The sequence below is a fragment of the Tasmannia lanceolata genome, unplaced genomic scaffold (genome assembly GCF_043159265.1).
Source record: "Tasmannia lanceolata isolate RefF3 unplaced genomic scaffold, GAP_Taslan_0.1 ptg000012l, whole genome shotgun sequence".
Classification (NCBI taxonomy): domain Eukaryota; kingdom Viridiplantae; phylum Streptophyta; class Magnoliopsida; order Canellales; family Winteraceae; genus Tasmannia; species Tasmannia lanceolata.
This window is the reverse complement of record NW_027518689.1, coordinates 38,113,541-38,132,493: the sequence shown is the minus strand read 5'-3', so window position 1 is coordinate 38,132,493 and position 18,953 is coordinate 38,113,541. Positions and strand designations below refer to the sequence as shown.

At 38.8% G+C, this 18,953-nt stretch overlaps 1 protein-coding gene and 1 long non-coding RNA gene across 4 annotated transcripts; one reads left to right on the top strand and one right to left on the bottom strand.

The window, feature by feature from the left end:
- The first annotated feature begins 379 nt into the window (after nt 1-379).
- LOC143888126 (uncharacterized) lies at nt 380-16,414 on the top strand. 3 transcript variants are annotated; one of them, XM_077392446.1, is made up of 17 exons: nt 380-1,363; nt 3,373-3,769; nt 3,861-3,968; nt 4,067-4,171; nt 4,358-4,471; nt 4,963-5,064; nt 5,478-6,024; nt 7,204-7,244; nt 7,342-7,410; nt 7,518-7,618; nt 7,745-7,823; nt 7,923-8,021; nt 8,107-8,175; nt 11,099-11,148; nt 11,242-11,323; nt 15,909-16,003; nt 16,096-16,414. In XM_077392446.1, the coding sequence occupies exons 1-17, from the start codon at nt 1,098-1,100 to the stop codon at nt 16,202-16,204; spliced, it is 2,433 nt and encodes an 810-aa protein (XP_077248561.1). In that variant the 5' UTR covers nt 380-1,097; the 3' UTR covers nt 16,205-16,414. The 3 variants fall into 3 exon arrangements, with proteins under 3 accessions (XP_077248561.1, XP_077248562.1, XP_077248563.1); XM_077392447.1 differs by lacking the exon at nt 4,963-5,064; XM_077392448.1 differs by lacking the exon at nt 4,358-4,471 and having other exon boundaries at nt 382-1,363.
- Nucleotides 2,731-16,407, bottom strand: LOC143888127 (uncharacterized). The gene is made up of 2 exons (XR_013254486.1): nt 15,952-16,407; nt 2,731-2,936 (listed from the first exon to the last, which is right to left on the bottom strand). It is a non-coding gene; the product is annotated as an uncharacterized LOC143888127 (long non-coding RNA).
- Nucleotides 16,415-18,953: the final 2,539 nt, after the last annotated feature.

Sequence of the window (18,953 nt, the reverse complement as noted above, 5' to 3'; positions counted from 1 at the left end):
GAGGTGGTTGGTTCCAGTTCATTTTAAGGTGGATGGTAGAGATTAGGGCAGACCACCAACATGAAATTGGAATGCAAGTAAAAGCAGGCCTTTCTATTTTAAATTATCTGTAGAAGAGAGAGTCAATGATACTCAAATTGGATGAAGCTCTTACGCAACCTCTGATGATTCATCCCCAATCTAAGCTGGCGTTAGCCAACCTCAATCCCTCACGACCAAAGAATACAGCTCTAAAGAGATCAAGTTCAGAATAAAATAATCTAACATCCCTTTTTTTTTTTCAAAAAAGTAATAGCACCTCTCTCTCTCTCTCTCTCTCTCTCTCTACTTTACTCATTGGTGATAGATTTTTGGGATTTGTAACTTAGAACAGTGTTAATCCAAGGAGTATCAGAGTAATGAGAGATATTAGTATAGATTATAAAGTTTTCAAATAAATCCCAAACTTTCCTCTGATACCATATCGGCTGCTTCAAAATTTTACCCTCAAAATGAGTCGATTTTGGTCATCTTGGTAGAACTCAAATTTTACACCTATGCTGCTCCCTCTCTTTATCCTTTTGTCCCCCCTGTGGGGGCTTTTTGTCAGCAGCTTTCATTTACATAAAACACCACTAATGAAGTCCTATAGTCGGTCATGTCTTTGTCGCACGCACTACTTGTGAAAGGAAAAGACAAAGATCCGAGGTTCTCCAACTCAAAGCTTCGGCCACTGCCGTTTGAGGCATGGCAGAGTCTCGACACTTCACTTTCACAAAAGCCAACTTTACTATTTTGAACTTATCTAACAAAAAAGAGGCTCTCACGTGAAGTAAAAATGGTTTTTTCCTTCTCTTTTCCCGTGAAACAATACAACACAACACGTCAAAACTCTTTCTCGGTAATTCTCAATTCTCTAAATCTGAAACTAACGCTTAAACTCTCTTCTTCACTTTTGTTTTAAATTCCAAAACTCGGCCATCCGGCAACACAAGAAGCTCCAACCTGTAAAAATGACACGCGTTAGATTTTCATGAAACTCATTGTTTTCACTTTCGCAACTCGAACATCATCAGATGTGGGTTCTCTGCGTTTTTTCCTGGTGATTTTCGGGCTCAATGGCTGAGTCGACTCGGAGTGAGAAGAAACTTTACGAGGGTCTGTTGAAGAGATTCCGAGACTTAGAAGTGAGTCACGCGAGACTTGAAGAGCAGTTTGAGGTGATTGTGAAGGAGAGAGAAATAGAGAAGAGAGCTTCGGAGAGAGGGAGAGGTGGAGAGGTTATTCCTGGTTTCTTCTTAAGAAATCCTTACTGGAATGTGTTGCAGTGTATGGGTCATGCTGTTCATATATGGAAAGCTTCTTCTGGGGAAATTATATACTGGTATATGGTTTCTTTTTCTTCACTTGTTAGTATTACATACCTTTTTTGGTGGGTAGATGCCATGAATATAGTCTTGTTGTTGTGCTAAATATGAGATAAGATCATCTGCTTCTTTTTCATTTATAGATATTGGTGAATGTCACTCATATGAACAGTGCTCGAATGACTGTTAAAGCAATGACCTCCTTGTCAATGATAATCCATCTGATATAACAGTTGATATTGCTGATGTATAAATGATTGAATTACACCAGCTCTAAAGCTCTAACAGCTTAAGCTTTTGGAGTCATTGGTTGTTTCACATGGAAAATCTAGGCAGCTCCAAACAGATTCAACACTAAGGGCCAAATCTCTATAACTACCCAGATAGAGTAGTTCAAGCTTATTCTTGGTATAAGTTGAGTCCAGGGTGTCTGGAAAAAAAGCATGCCTCATGGTTTTGCTTAGACCTGGCAAAAGCGACCCGTGCCCGCGGGTCGACCCGACCCACCCGCAAATTTGCGGGCACGGGTCTAAGTTTTAGTGACCCGTCAAAATCTAACCCGCGGGTGATCCAACCCGCAAAAACACGGGTCGGGTCAGGTCAACCCGCGGGTTAGGATCAACCCTCTAACATTCAGATTGGAGGGTTAGGATCATCCTATGGAAATGATTTTTGGAGCATAACCTATTTAGGCTATGGCCCATCTAATGGACGGTTTGGATCATCCTATGGTATGGGCCATACCATACTTTTAATAAAGTGAGAGTGCGCTCATAAGAAAACAGCAGTGTTGATAACATTTCTTCTGTTTTTTATTTTATAACAATTTGCTACCAAACTTCTCCTATGGCAACTTCTCGGCATGTGCCATCGGGTGCAAAGATGCGCACGTAGCAAACAAAAAAAAGTAATCATTACACCAAAAAAGTAAAATAGCTAAATTATAAAGTTTTAAATGAAAAATTACCTAGAAATGGTTATAAAGTTGTAAAATTACAAAAAAAATACTAATAAAATATAGAAAGTTATGACAATTACCGGAAAAACAGATGCGGTAAAATCATGAGAATTATTACAATATATATTTGCGGGGGTGACCCGGCCCACCCGCGGGCCGCACGGGTCACCTAAATTCTGACCCGCAAAAATGCGGGTCATTTCCTCACCCGACCCGTGGACCCGCACCCGCATCACCCGCAGGTTGACCCAGCCCGACCCACCCGTTTGCCAGGTCTAGTTTTGCTATTGATAGACCATGCTCCAAAATCTAATCTCCCTTCGAATTTTGGAGGCTTTCTTGGTGAATTTAGGCCATTGATTTTTTGTTTTCTATCCATTAATTTAAAGGCATTGGAGGGGCGTCACTCATCCATAGCAAAGCCTAGCAAATAAACGGTTTGGTCATTGAACAAGTGTACCTAACTTTTGCTTTTGCCTTCCCAGTAGTTTTTCAAGGAAAGCTCATATTGTCAGAAATCTTACACATAACGGAAAGCTCATATTGTCAGAAATCTTACACATAACTGCTTCGCCAGTCACCTTTGGTCCTGCAATTGCAGCAGATGTCTTGCCATCTAGCTGAACTCCCACCTAGTGTTCAATGTGAAAACACAAAATATAAGAGAAAGCATGTGGTAATTGGAAATGTTTGTCATGTTCACTTATCAAACCATTGTATTTTAGTCATTAAGGATTCCTATCTCAATGACAAACAAAAAAGGTTAAGCTGTTTTAACTTTCTAGTGTTTCTCCAGTCAATTACTATAGGTCCCTTACCAACACTTCGATTACTCAAGTTAGTTGGATCTCTGATCATTTTTTCTTGGAAGGATTATTTCTTCTATTGGCTTTAAATTTTCGCAGTCTTCATCAGAAGCGATGTTTGAATGTAAAAAGGCTTCACTTAAAACAGGACACTAATACGTTCAATAGAGATATAGTGCGAAGCAGAACAGAGATTATACTTAAAAGAACATGGTGATGTTATAACGGCCCAGTCCAAATAAAGATCTTTTCTCTCTTTCAGGAATGGATCAGCTGAAAATCTCTACGGATGGAAGGACTATGAAGTACTTGGCCAAAGAGTTAATGATCTGCTTATTGATGAAGAAAATTATGTTTTAGTAAAAAAAATCACGAAAAGGTTGAATGCTGGTCAATCATGGTCAGGTCAGCTTCCATTGAAGAAAAAGACTGGTGAGCTATTTATGGCAATAGTAACAAAAAGCCCATTATATGAGGATGGCAAGTTTATAGGTGTCATTACTGTATCAAGTGATGCAGCCGTATTTAATTCTATAAACTTGCGAAAAATAAGAGAATGCCAGGATGATGCCCACGAACAACCTAGAGATTGGAGGCTAAGCATGAGAAGGATTCAGTGGCACCAAAGCCCACAGATTGCATCGTCTGTTTCCAATCTGGTGCTTGTGTACTACACTATCACATTTTAGCTATTCTTTTTATTATTTCTTCCATTCCAAGTGCTAAAGGGATATTCAAATGAACCTACAGGCATCAAAAATTTTCACAGATCGATGTGGGGATAGTTCAAGCACTAAGAGTAGACGAGAATTGATGCAGGAAACTGAAATCAAGCAATCAGAAAAGACGGGAACACCAGTAAGTTTGATTCTCTAGTTATGACTATTTAGTGGTCCTTTGACATAGTAGATCGACATCCTAAGACAGCTTCTAAGGAAACATGAAATTTCTTTCAGGGACCCAAGCCGGTCTTCAGATTATATGATGAGAAGAGAGCTAAAGAGGGGAAGGGAAATAAGAAAGAGGAAACTGTATTTGGATTTGCTGAACCTTCTAAAATTGTAATATGGACTTTCTCTTGATTCAAACAGCACATTCTTTTTATGCACTTGAATGTTATCTTAGAATAAGTCTATTTGAGCATTTATTGCCTTTCCACCCTTACTATTCTTGCAGCTTCCTCGTTAGGTCTTTTTTTTTTTGCTTGGTAACTGATTTGTCGAACTTCCTCAATACTCTGAATGCAGGCAGCAAAGGTTTTAGCAAAATTACATATTGGAAATAGCACAAATATTCAAGATGGTTCTAGAAATGTTCAAGTTGGATCACCAAATATTTCAGAAATCAATCTTAGCAAAAAGGTGTTTCACAGTTTAAAAGCATTTACTTTCATGCTGTTTATACATGCCCCTTTTTTAATCTACATTGTAGAGAGAGAGAGAGAGTTGGTATGAGGACAAACATTTTGGATGAAAGTCATGAAACATACTATTGAAATAGAAGCTCAGGAGCTATGCATAGAACAATACATTAAAGTAACAGTTTCTTCGGTCACTTCTAACGGTTGTCGGAGTAGAGATATGGACAAATTAACAAGTAGTTTCTCAGTAATTATGTATTTCATTTCTTGAATTACTAGAATGAGAAATTTTCCAAAGATGTAACTCTTTAGCATCTATGTCTTCCTCATTTCTGGCTCTGGAGTCTTGATGCGCTAATTGTCGATCTTGAGAATGAAACATTCAGTCCTGTTTTGCCAATAAAATTTGCAAGCAACTGAATTTCAAAAGCTTCAAACAATCATTCGTGTTGGGTTTGTTTAATTAGCTTGGATTGGTTTCTTTGACTGTAGCCTGCAGTGTTATCAAAGCAAGACAACTACACCAGTTTCAATGGAACTGAAGGTTATGAGTCAAATGAGCAGAATGTGGAAGGTTCACATAATTCAATACCGGTATATCTTTCAACCTCACTCAATGATCAGTACGAAAACTTGATTTGGAGTTCCATTGGGTCAAGTTGACTCGAGAATCGATTTGGTCTTGACAGTTCTAAATCAACAAAACTAAATATTTTTGTATAATAATAAAATTATTAAATTGTGAGGAGAATAATGTGTGTGTGTGTGTGTGGAAGAGAGAAACTTGGATTTGAAGAAAGAGCCCCAAATGCTCCCACTGCAACAAGAGGAAAAAAAAAGTACAGCTCCGATCCAAAAAAGGACAAATAGATAAAAAGAAAGAAATAGGACTCACTGATTCATTGTTGTTGCTTCTAGACCCTAATTTTCACTCCCATCGCCAATGCCTTGATCTAGATTCCTAGTTCTCACTCGGCTCAACTGATGATACATGTAATCTCTTACAGGTTTGTGTTCAAGCAAATGAAGATGTAACACAGAGTGTGGAACATGCAGTTTTTGGTGTTTCAAACCCCTTAAGAGGACTAAGAGGAGCTATGGGTCATCGCAATCTTGGCACTGAGGTAAAGGGGGCAGATCCTGACAAGAGAGTTTCTTTCCAAGCCTTAAGGGGTGGATATTCTAATCGAAAGGAGAGCGCAAATAATAATTCTCTTGGGGTGGAGGGTCCCTCTGTTGTAAATAGAAAATCCATCAGTTTCTGGTTGGGATGCAAAGAGTGTTCTCCCGTGTGCACATTTGGAAATGTGGTGCCTCGATTTGGCTCTGAACATGATGAGGAGACACCGCCTAATCCAGTGACTTCAGGTGAGGATTTACAAGCAGACGCAATGGCACATCAGAATGCAGAAGTTGCGTCAGAATTATCAAGCCCTGGAGAGAGCTTTGGTAGCCCCTCAGGTTCATCGGCCAGGGGGGAAGAAGAATCAAACTCACTAATTGATTGCGAGATTCTTTGGCAAGACCTGCTTTTAGGGGAAAAAATTGGACAAGGTACTTACTTCCAGAAAAAAATTGGACAACACCTACATTTTAAAGTTTTTTTTCCTATTATGAAGTTTTATAATAGGATATGTTTTGATTAAAGCCTATGGTCTCTGCTAATTCACTGCAAGGATTTCCCGATGCAGCAAAGCAGTACATGTAGGAATAGCACAATTGGCTGTGCACCTCTTCTTTAGTTGCATTCAGTTCAACATAATGGGTTTATATTTACTTAAATGTCTTCAGAACAGCATAGCCTTTGCTTTCTGTTAAATTTCTCACATCTATATGTTTTTTAATATTCCTACGGTGTTAGTAAAGCATTTAAGACTGAACCATATCAGTATATCACGAGCAGTAAAATTCTCACATGATGATAAGAATAACAAGTCTAGAATTGAAAATTTGGAAGATAAATGGAAATGTAAATAGTAAATATTGGTTAGTTAGTGCTTTATAACAAATAAAGATTTTATGCACCGAACAATGAAATATTTTGTTACCATTAAAAAAACTAAATATTTTGTTGCTTTACATTACTGTAGCACTAATAATTAGATTTTCACTTTTTTTTTCTTATCATAAATGACTTTATTTGCGCATCCAACATAATACTTAAACATTTCACTCTGCAAGCCAAGGCCTGAGCTAATAACAAGCTTATAGTTTGGCACAGTTACCAGAAGATCCCTAGCTGGGTCTGGAGCTCGCTTAGGAAGCTAAATTCTTTTCCCTCCCCAATTTAGTCAAAGACTCAAAGCGTACTTCCAATATGCTTCCGCTTAATTTAGAGTATGATTTATATTCATGCGATTTCATTTTTCTAAAAGTTTTCCCCCCTTTTGATAATGCCAAAAGAGAGTATTTAGAAAACGAGTATATTTAAAACTTAAAACTCATATTTACAAATAAAAAGTTATGTAAATCATTTTCCAAGAACTTAAAATTAAATCTAAATGAATAGGACATGTAAAAATATGAATCCCTAAAGCTTGTAATTCTAACCTTGACCTACATTAACTCTTCTACCCTGACTGACTATAACACTATCTCTTTCTACAAGTTTTTTGTTGCTAGTTTAAATGATTTTATTACTTGACTATCTGCAGGCTAGTGCATATGCACCATTTCATATCTTTAAGGTGTTTTCTTTCATTTTGATGGCTCGGATTATCATTCATTTTTCAGGTTCATATGGTGTTGTATATCGAGGAATTTGGAATGGATCGGTACAATAGCTCAATTTCAAAATTTCTTTCTAGTTTAGTGGTTGCACCTACAATACCATTACAAAAATGCATTATAATTCTGTCTTGTGTTCATCAGGATGTTGCTATAAAAGTTTATTTAGGAAATGAATATTGTGAGGGGGTTTTACTTGATTACAAGAAAGAGGTAAAACAAAAACTCCATACTCTGTGGGATTAGTTTCTAAAGCTCTAATTGTCTGGAGTAAGTAAAAGGAATTGCCTACCACAAAGTCTCATTCACGCTTATTTCAGGTTGGGATAATGAAAAGACTCAGACATCCAAATGTTTTGCTGTTTATGGGAGCAGTATACTCACCTAAACGACTTGCCATAGTCACAGAATTCTTACCACGGTAATTAAAAATGACATCTCATAATTATGAATACAAAAAAAAAAAAATTTCATATTTGTGCTCCCTGACTCTTAAAAAATAGTTGGTTAGTTATTTGAAATGATTTTTTTTATTCCCAATGGACAGGGGAAGTCTCTTCAGAATACTACACAAGAGTAATCAGGCATTAGACCTTATGCGCCGCTTGAGGATGGCCCTCGATGTTGTATGTCTCTTTCCGCAAATACTTAAGCCTTCTTGCAAGGAGTCTAGTGGATAGCTTCTTACATATGTAGACAACTGATAACTGTGATCTTTATTGCAGGCTAGGGGCATGAATTATTTGCATCATAGGAAACCACCAATAATACATAGAGATCTGAAATCTTCAAACCTCCTTGTTGACAAAAACTGGACAGTCAAGGTAAGAGTTTGTCCTTTATAACAGGTCATGGCCGGAAGACTATTTTTTATGGATTAACTGGGTCTATTCACTTTGTCTTAAATAGGTTGGTGACTTTGGCCTATCAAAACTGAAGAACTCAACCTTCTTGACTGCAAAATCTGGAAGAGGAACAGTAAGGGTCTTCTGTCTTTGCAGAAATTGCTATTGCATGTGCATCAAATTAACAACTGAGATTAAAAAAAGAGTTCTTGGCTTGATTACATAAACTAATTCCTAAATCTTCTCTTCCTCGTTTCAATTCATTGAACATCCAACTCACTCCGAGACCCACGACCCTTCCCCATTTCAGAAAACGTGCTAAATCATTGTATGGACTGGGCTTTTTCAAAGTTTATAACCTGGATGGATCTCTAGAGACTTTTATCAACAAAGGCATTGTTCGATTTATCCAGAAAGAAAGGTCTATGATTACAGGTCTTTATACTACCTTTGTTATTAATAAAAATTACTCAGTAGTTTTTGCAACACTGATCAGTATTGTATGAGCAACAACTCCTGTGACCACAGGAGATCTCAATGATCTAGATGGTGACCTCATTGGAGAAAATAGAGCACTCAAGACCCTTGTAGCTTTTAATGACAATAGCTCCAGGAATGGCTTTTAAGTCCACCCAATTATGGAAGGAGAGGTTGAAATTGATGGTAATCTTGCACTTAGGCTTTAACGACCTTTGGTGGTGGTGAGTGGCCTATGCTATTCCATCGTAGTTAGCAAAAGTCACTTTGGTATGAGATGAGAAAGTAGACTTAGAGGTGAACTTTCTTGGTTTTGTTAAACTTGGAGAATATGCCGTTATCTTCAAGATCTATTGGGCAGTGGAAGTGTATTTTGCCAATTTGTCAAAGCATATGTAGGAACTGTCAAGTACCGCTATAGCACCAACTGATAAGCTATGAAACCTCTAGAGTCTATATTTCAAGATGAGAGCATAAATCTTTCACACCGAGTTTGATCAATATTTTTTCACTACACTTGTATGCATGGAAAAAACACACCAATATTATTGAGATCCAATTTCCCTCTTGTTAAAAGAAAGGTTTTATTAATTTTTTGGTATCTTGCACTTTCATCTTGATGTTAATTACAGATTCAAGGATTCACAGAAAAGGTATCAAAAGATTTTATGTGGAGAGTCCTCTCCAAAGAGGAATGCTTTCTGGCTTGCTGTTTGATTCTCCTTAGCTCTGCCATGGTTTCTGATCTCTCAGGAGAAGACACTGTCCATTTCTTGAGATTAGTTATAGAGTTCTTTTAAGAGTCCTAAGAGTCTTTACTTGTATGGTGTTCGAAGAAGCCCATTAGAGAATGGTGTTTCCAATTAAGAGACTTTTGGGAAGAGTCATGCCAGTGGATGACTCTTTAATTGTCACAGAACCTTTTGGGAAGAGCTCTCTTGGAAAGGGGTTCTTTGATTTATAGAATCTGTAACTTTAGAAACTTTCGGAAGAGTCCTGACAGAGGGACTCTCTTTAGGTAAAACACCAACATAACTGCACAAGTACTCACAAGTCCCACAGTTTTTTTTTTTTTTTTAAGAAAAAATAGTAAAATAAATAAGGAATTAAGAACAAGCTTTCACACATAGATCTAGCTCCAAAATTTTAAAATATCAACAATAAAAGAAGATAATTATTAAAAAAATTAAAATATCATGAAAATGAAAAGGAGTTCATAAAAATGAGCGCATATACCCAGTGTTTAAAAACACGGATGTGGGTCAAAATGCACCCAAGAAAAACCCATGTCGACTCGGCTCGGGCGCAGACAAAAATGTGGTTTATGCTGAGTACTCTGTTGATACGGTCATAACTCAGGAGAGTCAAAGGAGTTTTTATGGACTTTGTAGGGCAAAACGCGGAATGTGGCTAAGGGAAAAGGGAACAGACTCGGGGGAGTCCACGATGACGTGGGGGAGTTTTAAAACTATGCATATACCTATACATGCGTAGATCACGCTCATAACATGTAGATCTAGCTCTATAATAATGAACAGATAGTATATGTTAAATAAAATAAAAATAAATAAAATTTTAAGAAATTAAATAAATGAAGGAAAAAACCAAAAGCATGCATAACTTGATAGATCAAGCCTAACGGATGTATAAAACATCAAACAATACATTGCACAAATCTATCATTAAAAGATGAAATAACACGAAGAAATAGAAACAAAAAGCAGAAAACAATAAAACTTGCATAAAGAACACCCAAATCTTATCACAAAATATCCACTCAATCATGCATTTTTTGGTGTATTACAATACAACTAATCCATAGAAAGAGAACGATTCTACCTTGAATGGAAAAATCTCAAAATTTTGTGAATCCAACTTCAATTCCATTGATTCATGCTTCAAATCTTATTTTCTGTGGTTGAATCTAGTTTATCTATTACCAACTATCAAGCAAAACTCCCTTTAAAAGGGGGGGGGGAAAAGAAAAAAAGAATATTAAAAAAAGAAAAGAATAACATGACATGATATGATATGATATGCACCATGCATCAGCCCCATATCAGTTGTACTATCTCCATATCAGTCGTATTTGTGATCACGCCTTGTGTATCAGCCGATACGGTTGCCTTTTTTGTGATCTCTGATAAGAAGGGTTTGGAACTCTGTATCGCATCGGACCTTGGTGATACATAAACATGTCGGGCAACATTTCCAAGTTCCAACCATAATTTATGGGACATGCATGGTCGTACAATGAGGTATTGACGTAGAGACTAAAAAAGTTCATTATGGTTGTAATGCAAAAGAAATATATGAAAAGTTCATATTCTAATGCATAATATGCCATATAATGATGTAGTCAGTGAGAAAATAAGGGGGGCATGCTCATTCGATACAGGATGGGGAGATAATTGTATGATGTGTTTTCATGTCACTGGATCATACTTTTGTTTCCTCAGACACGTCGTAAGATGAAAATATTTGTTTCAAATTTTTTAGCTTAATTTATTTCCAATAGTGCATAGATAATTCAAATTTCTTGTTTATAGCTGTTCATGAAATTCTTATATTTGGTGCAGCCACAATGGATGGCCCCTGAAGTTCTTCGGAACGAACCTTCAGATGAGAAGTAATCTACCAAGACGAATCTCCTAAAATGGCAAATTCTCTATATAAACAAGTAGCTGATCTGCTGTTACAAAACTTATTCCTCTTTGAACAGGTCTGATGTGTTCAGCTTTGGTGTTATTCTGTGGGAACTAATGACCGAATCCATTCCATGGAGCCATCTAAATTCCCTAGAGGTATGTTTCCTTCAATCATGAAGTAAAATATCAACAAAATCTATTAATCCTCTTGCAGATATAATATTGACCCACCCATCCATCTATTCGACTGTGTATATATGATGAACTTTGGTAACATTTACTAGGTGAAAGACAAACTATCAGACGTCTCATACAGGATTCATTATTAAGCAATCAATTGTTCGTTCTATGCAAGCACAAAATTAGCCTTGACAACTAAACCTATACGCAAAGCTGCCCAATGACTAATGAAATGACCAACTACTCTTAGTAGGTTATCGTATTACTACCTACGTTATCTTTACACTTCAGTTTCACGAACTCCTGGCTTTAACTCCAACAGAAGAACTGCAGGATTTGCTTTTGACTCGAAACTCAGAGCAAAGAACCATACAGTCCCAATTAGATTTCAAATCGGGAATAAGATCTCAGATGAGGTCTTTTTAATTCATACGGCTTTTGCCAACCTGAAAAACTATATGATGGGACCACAAAATCCAGAGTTGAGAAATTGAAGAAATCATTGATGGGACACCGGAAAACCCAAAAGAACCTATAGTGGGCTTTTACTAAACCCTTTGGTAAACATACTGCTAGCTACACATGCATAGAAACATCATATGTCGTGGGCCTGCTAATCCTTAGCTTCAAACCTGTGCGACACTTGTGCAACGCCTGAACATTAGCCCCAAGCCAGCCTAACCCAAGATAAGTGAGCTAGTCTTGGCCTAAGGCAAGGACACTTAGTCTCTCCCACTGGGAACCACAAAGAGTGAATGGAAGGGGGGCTTGTATGACTTGTGGAAAGCCTACAGTGAATGGATGGAGGACATGCATTCCTTGTGGGAAGCATACAAGACTTGAAGTTCCGAGGTTAAGAGATGATCTGCAAATGAGGAGCTCACTCCTGCAGATAGGCTCCCTCCTACACCAATGCACTTGATCATGCCATATGACAATCATCCAAAGATCCAAGACCATACTAGAAGCTTCTAGACTTACTGTAACTCTTCATACTTGTCTATAGAAAGGACCCTCAAGAATTCTCTAGAACTCCTACATCTCTACAAATATTTACACGCTTCCAGGTTTGACAAGATTCAGGAGTTTTCAACCCGAATCTAGACTTATGGAATGTTCTCTACTTTTCCAGGTCTAGTTTGAGCCTCCTTTAGGCCTTTAGAGGAGGATCAAGTGAAACCAATTGTCACCCTATAACAATCCTACCACACCAGATCCGAGAGAGAGAGAGTACTAGAGCGACCCAAATTAGTGCTCCAAACAGACCCATGACCCCAAATAGCGAACCAACTTAGCCTACCCTCATCATACCGGGTACCGGATTACCACCGTACCCTGTATCCATTCCTGTACGGCATACCGGGCTGAACCACGTTCCAGGTAACATTGTTTTTGACTCATGGAAGCTCCAAACTTCGTGACTTCGTGAATATTTTTCGAAGTTGACCAATCAAGTATTGCTTTCACTTTATTAGGGTCAGTTTCTATTCCTTTGGCTAAAACAACAAAACCAAGGAATAATACGTTGGGGCACATGAAAGGGCATTTTTTTTAATTTACACAGTTTCTATTGATGGAGAAGCCTCTATATGATCTACATGTGAGACAAATGCTCTTCTGTTTTGTTGTAGATAAGTATATCATCAAAGTAGACCACTAGAAAGTGACCTATGTAAGGATGATCACATGTCATTATTATGATAAACGTACTTGGTGTGTTAGTGAGGCCAAAGGGCATCACAAACCATTCATACAGTGTGCCCTTCGTCTTAAAGGCAGTCTTCCACATCATCATGTGAATCTGATGATAACCACTTCACAAGCCAATCTTCATGAAGACGAAGGTACATCATGTCCAACAAGTCATCCAATCGTGGGATCGAAAAGTATTACTCAATGCCAATTTGTTAATATCTTTATTATCAACACATCCTCCACGAGCCATCCTTCTTGGGTGTCAATAAGGTTGGCACTGCACAGACTAAGAATTTCTTGCATGAAACCTCTTTTTGAGAAGCTTATCGTCTTGTCACTTATTTATGCATGTTCCGACTGGGCTCATTCTCTTTCTTTTTTTTGGGGGGGGAATGATGAGAGATTTTATTAAGAAAAGAGAGGTAAGCGTCCCATGATCATTGTGGTCAATAAAAAGGTACAATCACTAGAGAAAAAGTACATAGCAATGATATAACGAAGCCAAGGTGGAAGGAAATAAAAAAATATCCAAATTATCTCGATCAGCTCCCAACCTTGCTAGTATGCCAGCATCGCTGTTAGCGGATCTCCTAACATGCTGGAAGGAAATGAGGAAGCCCGCCACACGGTCCTGGATTTCATTGTAGTGAGCAAATCGCCATGAATGTGGGTGGCTCACATCAATCTAACAGATGACATTGAGGGAATCTCCATCCGCAATCAGTGTAGGGAAGTCTCTCCTAGTTATTATCCTTATGCTCTAAGAATCACCCTCACCCCCACTTCATTTGTGTCCATGATTCCAACTGGTCAAACCTTGCTCATCCCATAGAATGCCTCCTACTCCTGCTAGCCCTGGGTTGCCCATACTAGACCCATCAAAGTTGAGCTTCAAGAGACCTGGACCAAGAGGATTCCACGCCAAGGAGGGTTTCTCTACTATCTCGCCACTCTCGGACAAATCTCTCCCCAGCCATGCCACCCATGAAATGGTTAAGGCAATTACCTTCGAAAGGAAGAATAGCAAACTCTTAACCGGGCCTTTGAAGACCCGAGAGTTCCTTTCCTTCCATAGTATCCATATAGCGGCCAACAAAACCAATTTTCAAAGGATCTTCCCTTTCTTTCGCCAAGAGACAAAGATTCAGCACTTCGAGAGGTCGGCTAGACGAGCTTGGAATACCTAATCTAAAGACCAAATCTCCTGAGAATCTTGCTCTCTATTTCTTTGGCCAACCTGTAATGAAGAAACATATGATCCATCGACTCACCTACCTCCACACATAGGGCACAATGGTAGTTGCACACGCTGACCGGCTCATTATATAAGCGAGTAAATTTGGCAAAGAAGATCATAAAACCAAATCAATATCATGTTGCATATCTCTCGACAATTCATGCGACAATTCTTTTGGAATTATGTCCAAAAGTTGGACAAGATCTCTTGAAGTTTAGGATGTGCCCATAGAGGCTGCTCTTCTTCAGATGGCTTAACCTCTTTCTCTATCAAGGCGAAAGCCACTACACTCTTCTTAGTTTCTTGCTCAAATTATTTCTTGTTCAAAAGTTGCAGAGGTTAGGATTCCTTTGTAAATTTTGGAACTTCCTTTACATTCTTCTTGACTATTACTTCTCAAATTGTCGGGGGATTCAGAGCAATGTACTTACCATTATGTTTGAAATGATATGTATTCGATCAACCATTATGGAAAACACTTCGATCATACATCCATGGCCTGTCATGTAATATATTTGCAACATTGATGGGAAATGACATCACAGGGGTGACTAGTATAGTAGCTTATCAACCCATGCAACCTTATACGGGTTCAGGTGTGTGTATAGTGTTAGTTTTAAGACAATCAAAAGCGCTCTACGAAATCACATTCATACTACTTCCATCAATGATCAATCGGCATATCTTCTCTCCGCAACATATATTAGGGCAAAAGATTGTTGTACGAAGCCAATCCTCTTGCTCACCCACCTTCGGGGTCATTCGAAATCCTCTAACAAATTAAGTTGAGAGGCATCTTCCCCAAATGCATACTCCTTGATGGCAGGCTCACTCGACTCATGATCACAAACAAGTTCATCATGATTCTCCCCTACAATATGCTCAGCGCCCATAAGTAAGTTTCTAGTAGGACAATTATAAGCATAATTGTTTACAAAACACGAAGTTTCGACTCCGTTGAATTTTGAATGGCATTAATAAAAGCATACAGAACGATGAACCAAAATTTCCTGAGCTACTCCCATCAAAATGAAGCTTTCACACCCCTTTAAGAGCCAATATAGCCACCGAGAGCACTTTTGCCTGTTATCTCATAGTTGAATAAAGTTTTAAAAACACATCTTAAAATCACAGTTGTTCCAAATCACCCTAAATAGTATCATAATAACTGCACAATTGAAGTCGGATGGAAAAAATGTCAATCCCGTTAGAGATCCCCTTTAGAAATATTTGAGCAAGGCTAATCATCTCTAATTCTAACCATATGACGGTCGCCATTAACTGCAGAACAGTTGAAACCTGTTTAATACTGTAAGTCAGAGAGTTCAACAGTCGAAATACTTGCAACATCTTAATTTAATTATCATCTAATTTAGCATAAACTTTTTTTCCAATATCTTGGAAACAGAACAGTTTCAGAACTATAATTTCGTTTAACCTTTTCATTTCATGATAAGATTTCTCTTGCAAATGATAAATCAGTGTAGCTCATAGTATAAATGTATACAACATTAACGAACAGTATCAAATTTCTGAGATTTGCAGATACATGTATAGCACAATAAAGTGGAAAAATTTATAATTCATCTGAAGAATGCTCAATCTAACTTCTACTTTCGCCTGTTAAAGGTCGTAGGTGTTGTAGGATTCATGGATCGAAGATTGGACATACCAGAAGATCTGGATCCTCGAATTTCACCAGTCATACACGAGTGCTGGCGAAGGTAACATGATTGCTAATCTTTTCACACCACATTTTACTTAAAAATCTGCGATTCTAATGAAACGGAACCCTAATTTTGGAAAAATGATGCAGCGATCCCGAACTTCGTCCTTCCTTCAAAGATATAATCCAGAAAATGGTGGATCTGATCAACACGGTTGTGGCCACACAAGGTCGGAGGAGTTCGGATCCTCAGGTTTGAAGAGTTTTTCGTTTTTTTTCTTTCGTGTTGATTTTGGGAGCAATGTAGATGGAAAGAGATTTAGGGTTTTGCAGAGGTTGGGGAGGTTAGGGTTTGAGAAGAGGAGAGGGAACTCTCTCGGATAATGGAAGAAGGGGGAAATGCGATTACTGTGTGTATAGAATGTTCAATTTTGTGGCGGGCTTTCGTTAACAATTTTGTGGTTTAAAATGAATCCTCTGTTCACGCATGGAATAGGATTAGCTAGGGTCTTTCGCAGAAAGGCATTTAGGGGTTGGCTGTTGCATGAGAAAGCAGCCACATAGGCTCACTTTTCAGCAGATTTTGTCTTATTCATTTAATTCATCCTGGCTGCTTTCTCATGCAACAGCCAGCCGCGAAATGCCTTTCCACAAAAGTCCCTAGCAAATCCCTGCATAGAATAAATAGCTAATCAATCTCCTATCCTTGGTCCTATCTTGTTCAGATTAGAACGGAATTAGAAGGGAGATTGTAAACCAGGTTTGGCAATTCATTTCCTTTTCAAGGAAATTTTTTATTGGTAAATCTTTTCCACTTTAAAATTTGATAGCCTCTCTACCTGGTTTTTGGTTTTTTCCAATTTTTTTGTTAATTTCTGCTACTCAGCATATGGTGAGCCCACTTCTTTACATGGGTGCTATGATGAGGTGCTCAACAATTTACAACCATGCCTAGCATTCGTGGCGCTCGCCATTTTACACTTAATATTTTAATGTGGTGAGCCCACCTTCTCCATGCATAAACCATGCATAGGGTGGGGCCTACCATTTATTCAGCATTTCTCATTCGCCGAACTTTGGAGCGGGTGGAACAGAATCAGTTGGAGCGACTCCACTTCACTCCGAAAATTCAACACAAATTCAAGACAAATGCCCCCTGGGAGTTGGAAATAGGAGAAACGGGGTGAACGAGTTGGATTTGTCTAACACCATTCTCCTTTTTTCGTTCTCCCCATGAAAAAAACTAGGGGTGCAACTCGGGTTGGATTGGATCGGATTGAGGCCAACCCTAACCCGACCCGAGATAGCATTCCCTCAACCCTAACCAAGCCCAATCCGAGTCTCGGTCGAGGATGGTCAACCCTTACCAAACCCATTTCACCTTGGGCCAAACAGAAATATACAATAACCCAAAGAAAATCGAGATAAAATTAGCAGGATGGAGGTCGGACTCGGGATGGGTGAGGCTGCCAAGGTCTCAACCTGTAATTAAATCGGGCTGGCTTTTCTCAACCCTAACCCAACCCGAGCCAAAATCGGGTTGAACCCGTAGGGTTCGGGTTGAGCCCCACCCAAGTTGCACCCCTAAAAAAAAGGGCAGAAGCGCCGGGAGAATGGTCAAAGAAGAGACTCACACTAATTCTACACTTCAATTTTGTAACGTAACACTAATTTGGGAAAGGATAACTACGGACACCCAGATGCAATGTACATGGCAATCAGGCTGGTTGAATCATTCCCATGTGAAGTACATCAGCCCCTCTACAGTCATAGATACACTGCAGCTGGGTGTCCCAAGTAATGAATAGGGGCACATTTATCACTTCCCCACTAATTTTTTGCTCTAATAATGGTTAAGAATGTGGTGGTTTTGAGCCCATGTGATGCGTGGGGCAGTGACCCTCGCGGAGCAGCATCTCGGTGGGGTTCAAATCATGGTAAAGCGCTTCTAAAGTTTACATGTACTTCATTTATTCCTACATTTGGGAAAGTTTCCATTTGAAAAAGAAAGGATGATGTTTACCAGTTTATGTATGTTCAATGTGGCCCACAAATCATTCAGTCAAAATTCATGGATGGAACATGAGTCGTGGTAAGAAGATGCAATGTATCTATCTAGTCTACCTTTGCCATAGCATGTGTCCTCCAGCTACTGGAGTGACCAATCTGGAAGTCTGGAACCCCTTGATTTTGTTTTGGAATGACACAGATACCCCTACTTTAAGGGCCAAATTCCAGACGATTGTCACTGCTAGTAGGTTGAATGTTAGGATTGGACAATTGGGATGTTAGGATGGAATCAAATGTGGGACCCACTGAGTTACAGGATGTGAGTCGTATACCAATTAGCTGAGTGGGATGGATCCCACATGCAGCCGTACAAAGATTTTTCCTGACAAGCCACCCTCTCTATCCACGTGGACAAGTAGGATTGAATGACCGAAGCCTACTTTTACAGCTTTAGGAAGACTAGAAGACACGATAATAGTGTTTCTTTGGTCATGGGATTTGACAAGAAAAGAAGTGGATTTTCTCTGTGTAGAGAAGGAGAGGGTTTTGACAAGATAAAACAAAAGGAAAGTGTCAGTTCTGTCTGCAACAGAACTTGGAATCGCACTCAGACCCTGTGAAGTTTCTCCCTTCTACCTCGGCCTCTGGCCTACGTTTCTTCTGGCTCCTGTTTTTTCTTCTTCTTTTGAGACTATAAAACCGCAAAACAGGCACTTATTAGAGATCAAACGTAGGATCTGAGAGATCTTGTCCGATGGATTTTCTACGTCCTTGAGGGTTGACTGAATTTACCCTGACCGGACTCTGATACCACTTGTTGGATCAATCCTGAGGATGGATTTTTAGGTCATATCTGGTATATGCATGTGTACGGCCATCGATAGGTGACCATTGAACTTGAGTCCAAACATGCCTAGTAGAAATCTGATTTGTAAGATAAAGGCCTACAAAAATCATCTCATTGTCTTTCTTAGTGGAACCTGATAGGGTCCGGACTC

Bases quoted from the DNA above. Each gene is read 5' to 3' on its own strand.
- LOC143888126 (XM_077392446.1), top strand. From the start codon at position 1,098: ATGGCTGAGTCGACTCGGAGTGAGAAGAAACTTTACGAGGGTCTGTTG. The intron at 7,411-7,517 runs GTAAAACAAAAA...CGCTTATTTCAG, and splicing joins TACTTGATTACAAGAAAGAG to GTTGGGATAATGAAAAGACT. The intron at 8,022-8,106 runs GTAAGAGTTTGT...TGTCTTAAATAG, and splicing joins ACAAAAACTGGACAGTCAAG to GTTGGTGACTTTGGCCTATC.